Consider the following 7,567-nt stretch of genomic DNA (forward strand, 5'->3'; position numbering starts at 1 on the left):
AAAAAAAAAAAAGAATCCCACATAAATTATTTCCCTTTGGTTACTGACTGCATCTCTTTCTACAAAAACTACTCGTACACGGTCATTTCTTCACAAATGCCCCATTTGATTAGCCTTCTAATCAACTTGGTTGCTTCCTTCTATACTAATGCCTGACTTTGCCCAGTAACCTTAATTGAAATTTCCACAACACTGTCTGTAGCTAAGGCTTCCCAAGGAGCTGTGCCTGGCCGGCTGCTTTCAATTACGCTGGCTGTGCATGCATAGTTTATGTCTGGGCAGTCTCCTGGGCTCCTTGGAAGGTCCTGCTGTATAAATACTGGGAAGAGGAGCAAGTTCTTATATTACTTGTCATAAAACTGTGTAGATTCTAGGCACATTTCCTGTAGAGTACGAGGGACATAAATAATTGGTGGGAAAATTGAAAATGCCATGTTTTCAGGTGACAGAGCATTTCCAGTTCCTTTGCCTTTTGCCCACAAGTACCCCATAGTTGAGGATTTAGAAAAGAGAAGTGAGGATACTTCTGGATTTAATTATGTTGCCTGTGGGTTTTTTCAGCTAGAGTGTCTGTTTCTCATTGTGTTTCACAGTTCTGTGTCTACTCCACATTTGACTGTAATATTCTGTAGAGTTGGGGCCTTGGTATTTTTACTACACAGGGTCTTGAGTGCACCAATGTGTTATCATAGTGACACAATGTTATGAAAAGGGGGGACAATAAATTTGGGGGACAATGAAACCGTGTGTTTTCTTATACTACAAGGTTCATTAGGGTACTGGTTAGAACACTGAATTGGGCATTTTGGTAAATAAATCCAGAGCTGAAAGATTGCATAGGAATACCTTTCTGGTGGAAAATTCTTCTCAGAGGAACCATTTTCAGAAGTCAGCTTCTTACACAGTAATACTTCTTTGCAATGACATTCTGAACTTTAGGTTCCTTATCTAGAAAGTAGAACTCTATCTGCCCTAAAATAGAACATGTTATAATCTGGAACTGCAGTGGTGATGCCAAGTAATGGAAACCATAAGCTTCAATCTCAGCCTTACCCATTACTGGCGTGTGACCTCAGGGTGGGTGCTTCAGCAAATGTTCCAAGTTCACATTTTCTGATCTATGAAATGTGGCCTCTGTCACTTAGAGTTATTGTGAGACTAGAGCAAAATCATTTATGTTAAATCTGTAGAAGAATTTCTATAAATATTAGTTTTATTCTTTCTTCTTTAACTATAATAACACACAACTTTTAATAACTAATAGGATCAAAACTGGAGTCCTGTATTAGGTGGTTTATTCTGATTCTTGCTTCTTGATCTTACCCCACAAACCACTAAATAATGAGCTCTGCTGTATTAAGACTAGTAGTAACAAAAACATTTGTTTTGATTTTCATTGTGTTAAAACATGAAGAGATCTTACAAATAGGAACAGAAAGCCCACTTGTGCATTTGCTTGGCTTTGCAGCGTTCCCAAAGGATCCAGAAATTCACCTGAGTGCTCCTCTGCAGGTTGGGAAGCCTGTCACAGTCAAGTGTTTGGCCCCTGATGTTTACCCATTTGACAGGCTGGAGATGAGTTTACTGAAAGGTGACTCTCTTATGAAGAATCAGGAGTTTCTGGAAGACATGGACAAGAAGTCCCTGGAAACCAAGAGTTTGGAAATAACCTTTACTCCTGTCATTGAGGATATTGGAAAAGTTCTTGTTTGCAGAGCTAAATTACACATTGATGAAATTAATCCCAAAGAAAGGGAGACAGTCAAAGAATTGCAAGTCTACAGTAAGTACTTGAGTGATGAACTCTGGTGTTCATGGGAATTCAATCTTGGATACGTTATTATTTTATTTATTGTTACACAATAAATTTAGCAAGTAGGTTAACAAGATTTGTAGTTTTTACTCTATTCTTATTTATTGGGGATATGATATTTTCCAAAAGTATTATTTAGTGAAAAAAAATACTGGATTTGGATTTAGAAGACGTGAGCTTAATTTCTGGCTTTGTTAGCTGTGTGGCTTTAAGGTTTCTTATTCCTCTTTTTTTTTCTGTCTATCAAGGGGGAATAATAATAGTACTCTCTCATTGGATAGTAGGAAATGAGCTCAAATGATAAAACATTCTTTATCATGTTTTATATAGTCTATATGCCTTGAAACATTGGTTTCATAGATATAAAAATTTGACAAGGGGAGTGCTTATTTTGTGAGTGTGTGTAAAACAGCATGCCCACATGTACACATCTGCCGTGGGTGAGTAAGGTGATAAGGTTTGACAGTCTACAAGCTCCTTCAGATTGCCAGGGAATTTGAGGCTTTCTTCTTATCTCAGAGTCAGGTACAAGGGCACTTGCTGTGCTCTGTGTTGATTGAAATGCTGAGTTCTTCTCTGAACCCTGTTTGAGAGGATTGTCAACTATATCATATTTACCCTGAACAGCATGAGATGGAAAGGATTTTTGTAACAGCATTTCGAGAAAACAATTGAGATAGGGGATATTTCCTCCACAGAATACAATACTTGGGAATGAGAGGTGTAAAGCCACTGAAAGACATGCATGTAAAACAAGGATATCATTTATTCTGGAACAGCAGAAGGCTGAACTAAAACCAATGTGTAAGTGGTAGTCACAAGAAGAAAGATCTCAGCTCAAAAGGAGAATTTTCCCGATAATTAATAGCCAAATTGGCTATCATGTAAGTTGGACTGCCTCCTTCAGTAGGTGCTGGGGCAGACTTGGCTGCGCTCTTGGCAAAGGTGCCTACATGGTCACTTCTCCTTAGTCAGGAGCCTGAACCCTGCGGTTCTAAAGGCCTTTCTTAATTTCTACCTAACTATGGCTCTCTGAGAACACCAAACATCAAAAACTGCAATGTACTGGTTAGAGATGAGATTAGCCATGTTTTAATGACTCAGCAATTCTTGGTGCTCATTTGGCAGAGTGGCTTGTCAAAGTGTGGAGACACATAAGTACAGTCTGCAAGAGAAGTAAACTACACTGTTAGGTGGAGATAATGCTTAACGATTGCTTATATTATGCCCTGCCTTTTCAGTCTCACCCAAGAATACAGCTATCTCTGTGCATCCCTCCACAAGCCTCCAAGAGGGTGATGCTGTGACAATGACGTGCTCCAGTGAGGGTCTTCCGGCTCCAGAGATTCTCTGGAGCAAGAAGCTAGATAATGGGAATCTACAGCTCCTCTCTGGAAATGCAACTCTTACTTTAATTGCTATGAGGATGGAAGACTCTGGAATTTATGTGTGTGAAGGAATTAATCCAGTTGGGAGAAACAGGAAAGAGGTGGAATTAATTGTTCAAGGTGAGTGGAATGTGAGCATGGAGGACAAAGGTGCTGCCACCTGGACTTGAGTGACAGTCATCAACTCTGTGCTGAAATTCCTTCCTTACATTTGCTTGGTGACTGTCTGACAGTCACGTGCTTTAGCATATGTGCGTACTTATGCTACACTTTTTGGCAGTCCTTTCTCCCAGTGCCTCCACAGCTCTGCTTTTCTGGATCTTTTCTAGCTCACGTCATTCCCTGGTTTGGTCTCCTACCCCTGCCCTGCAGTAGTGGCGTTTTCAGGTTGCCCCAGTGGGTCTTTTCTCTTCATTCTAGACATGCAAAAATTGTACTGTGACATCCTGGCTATTCCCCAATGCATACTTACATTCCAAATCACCGAATCTTGACATTTCTCCCTCAAAAGGATTCCCTACAGTCTGATCTCCTTTCCAGCCAATCTCTTATTATCATCGTCTTAATCGATCATTTTTCACTGGGGCTTCTGCAAAGTGTTCTTAAACAGCAGCATTTACCAAACACCATCTGTTCTTCTCCTGCTCTATATAAGCCATCTATAATCTTCAAGAAATAATTGAGGTGCATTTTCTATCTGTTTTACAGATGAATCTCAGACCAATAATGGCCATCTATTGACCGTACACCTAGTATTTGCCAAGATTTCTACATTGTACTTTATATATTATCTCAGTTTTTACCATGTTCTGTGAGGTAGCTGAAAAACGCAGGTGCCATATAATTCATAATTTGCAGAGCCAAATACGTTTTAGTTGTATTTGACTCATCTTAATTCATAGCCCCATGCTTATTCAATTGTACTACTTGTCTCAAAGTTTAAAATTAATATTTTAACTGACATAAAAATTATAAACATATATTGGGGATGATGAGATGTTTTGATATATTTATACAATGGGGAATGGTCAAATCAAAGTATATATTTTAGCAAGAGCTCAAACAATGTATGTACTTGAATGTATCTACACATTAAACTGCATGCTTCTTAAACTCAGGAACTCACTGTGTTTGTCTTTTGATGTTTGGGCTCCTAGCATAGTATCTGACGCATGTTTAGTAAATGCTAGCTGGATGGACCAATAAATTGCAAACATGGACAACACAAAATTTTAACTTACAAAATATGGATTTTAAACTTAGATGATTAAAAAGGTAAAATTCAGATACTATCAGTTGATCAAGTTGGGTAGGTAATTGGCCCAGTATTCTCAAATGATCAGAAAATGTATTATACTAATAAAAGTGAGGAAAGGTGAATCATCTGTGCTGAAACAGGTGCATCCTATAATAATCTGGACCTCATTTCAATGTGTAGAGGAAATGTGTTCTAGGCTTGGGGAGGGTTTATTTATATTTTACATCACCTGAGCTACTGAGAAGTTCAAGTACTAAAGACAGAGCTGAATGTTCAAAGGACCTTTCAGCTACCCAAGGGAGCTGTTCCCCAGAAGCTACATGTTCATTCTGTGATGTACATAGAACTCTCTGTAGGCAGGAGGCAGATCTACTACTAAAGTTGTCCATTCTGGCAGTAGTAGCCTGGAAGGAACTCAGACAGCCTGATTACTGGTCTGAAAGATCTCTTTCGAAATCTAATAGCAAATCAGTTAATTTTGGGGTAATATGAGGAGCATTTTCTTTGGAAAATACTGCACTGACACAATAACACATACTAAATTGAGCAAAGTAGCTTGTTCTGGTACAAATAAGAACCACAGAAAGTGGCGTGTGTTTGAATTATGTGCTGAGACTTCCTCCTATCTCCAGCTTGTTGGAAGAGTCTAGTGATTCTCTTTGGGGTCTCATCTGTCACTTGCAAAGTTGCCCAACCAATTCCATGATTTTCAAGGCAACAAAGTCAAGATTTAGAATTCTTTATCTCAAATTGTGTAATCTCATCCCAGCCTGTGTGCCTGGCAGGGTCAGTACTAGCACAAAGAGAACTTTTTTGGATCTTTGAAACTCAGAAGTTTGCCCTGGCCTCTCAGCTTTCCACCCCTGAGCTAACTGTAAAGTATTTTAATATTGCAACAGACATATTTGAGAGGCGAGTCATGCTGTGACTTTAATGCTTACATTTCTGTTTTGCTTTCAGTGTGATTCTATGTGACCCTCAAAGATACTACTTTATTTTGGAACAGAAGTGCTGGGCATTGGCTCATTATGGATATTGTGTCTAACTAGAGGACATTTTGATGTAGCTTTTCCTGTATCTCTCATTTTTTAAAATATTTTATTTATTCTTTTTATTTTATGTGTATAAGTGTATTACCTGCTTGTGTAAGTGTACCCATGTCGTGCAGTGCCCACAGAGGTCAGAAGAAGGCATTGGATTCCCCAGAACTATAGTTCTGAACGGTTGTTAGCCACCATGTGGGTTCTGGGAATCAAACCTGGTCTTCTGCAAGGACAGCCAGTGCTCTTAACCACTGAGACATCTCTCCAACCCCCCTGTATCTCTTTTAGGTCTCATTTTACCTTCATGTGAGGATGACTTGATTTAGTTGTTATAGGAACTGAATCTTGAATCAGACCCATCTCACACCACAGCCTAATTTTTTCACTTGCAAACTGACTAGTTATTTAGCATTTCTGAGCCTAAATTTCTCAGAGAAAAGAGGATGGAGAAACTGAGGAAGAGAAGGAGAAAACACAGAAGCAAGGGAGAAGGAAGCAGAGAAGAGCTAATAGGACTGGTTAATGACATTATTCTGAGAACTTAGATAATACATGTAAGGTCTGTAGAGTAGTATGCACAGTGCTTGAAACACAAGAACCAACTACATGTGAGCAGAGGTTAGATTATTGCCCTGAAAAGATGACAACCACTCTCTTGACAGATTTATATCTACACTTACTCTGATGGCCTGATTCAGCAGAGTAGCATGGGTTCATTCTTAAAGATGTGGTCTCATTGCTGATGGTTCCAAGATGGAAAGAAGCAATTTCTTCTTGGCACAGAGAGCAGCTGAGCGGAGAACAGGAAAGATAAACATCATGTGTGGGAATATGATGAAATAAGGAAAGAATCTTATCTGCTCTTTGTCTTGTTCTCTTTTTTTTTCCTCCCCAGAGAAACCATTTACTGTTGACATCGTCCCTGGACCCCGGGTTACAGCACAGGTTGGGGGCTCAGTCGTACTGACATGTGCTGTTGAAGGCTGTGAATCCCCCTCTTTCTCTTGGAGAACCCAGATAGACAGCCCCCTCAGTGGGACAGTGAGGAGTGAGGGGGCCATGTCCACACTGACTCTGAACCCTGTGAGTTTTGATCATGAGCACTCTTACCTGTGCACTGTGACCTGCAGGCAGAAGAAACTGGAAAAGGGAATCCAGGTGGAGCTCTACTGTAAGTGGTTTTCAAAACTGGTGATTCTTTGATAACTACTCTTTACCCAAGTTCCATTGGAAGACAAAAGAATGTGAATCTGTAATGAGGTTCATTCATTTAGAAAGGAAGTTGGCATTTGGGAATGGTCCCTAAATCTCTGAACTGTGGTCTGATGTAACACAGTTGGCCCACCTCTTAAGTATACATTGTATATGTACATGGCATGCACACAGTTGGTGTCTTGTCCTGCTCTTGCCTCATGCACTTGGCACACTCCAGGCTCTACTTCTCTTCCCTTCCATGGGTATACAGGTGTTCCTGAAAGCACTGGGGGCCTGTGTCCATTAAGGTAGCTATTAGATGGGGGTGGTGACTGCCTCAGGTACTCAAATTGAGGGTGAGACTCAAACCTGTCTTTGTTTTGTTTTATGGTGTTGGAGATGGAACCCAGGACTAGACAGGTGCTCCACCGTAGAGCTATAACCCCAAACTTGGAGCCTGCTGGTTTTGTTTTGTTTTGTATGGCCATATTGAGAAGTCTTTATTTCTCCTTCATTTCTGAAGGAAAGCTTTCCTGGGGGAAGAATTTATCACTGCCGCTGTTACAAAACAATGGGTACTTTGCTCAAAGTCACTTTTCCGTTCCTCTCTCTTTTCCTTCCTCCTTCTACCCTCTACCTCTTTCCTCCCAGATTGCTCAGATGTAGAATTCCTTTGTGTGTGTGTGTGTGTGTGTGTATAATTTTAAAATCTGCATTTTTGTTCATACCATGTGTGCAATGCCATTATACCATTTTTGCATGAAAGAGGACAAGAATGGGGCAATGCTACCAGGGAGGAACAGGGTGGGGAGTGGGGAAAGGAGCCTGCTGCTCTAAAGGCAGATTTGGAAAGCTAATCTGCAGAATGGAC

The 7,567-nt window shown here is 40.2% G+C and overlaps 1 protein-coding gene across 2 annotated transcripts in view; it reads left to right on the forward strand.

The window, feature by feature from the left end:
- The window catches only part of Vcam1 (vascular cell adhesion molecule 1), an 18,689-nt gene that overhangs the window by 1,992 nt on the left and 9,130 nt on the right, over window positions 1-7,567 (forward strand). For both annotated transcript variants that reach the window (XM_029568155.1, XM_008842808.3), the window contains exons 3-5: window positions 1,469-1,783; window positions 3,055-3,321; window positions 6,398-6,673. In XM_029568155.1, the coding sequence (XP_029424015.1) occupies window positions 1,469-1,783; window positions 3,055-3,321; window positions 6,398-6,673 (858 nt within the window). The remainder of the gene's footprint in view (window positions 1-1,468; window positions 1,784-3,054; window positions 3,322-6,397; window positions 6,674-7,567) is intronic.

This window comes from Nannospalax galili, unplaced genomic scaffold, assembly GCF_000622305.1.
Source record: "Nannospalax galili isolate Female #2095 unplaced genomic scaffold, S.galili_v1.0 scaffold2280, whole genome shotgun sequence".
Classification (NCBI taxonomy): Eukaryota; Metazoa; Chordata; class Mammalia; order Rodentia; family Spalacidae; genus Nannospalax; species Nannospalax galili.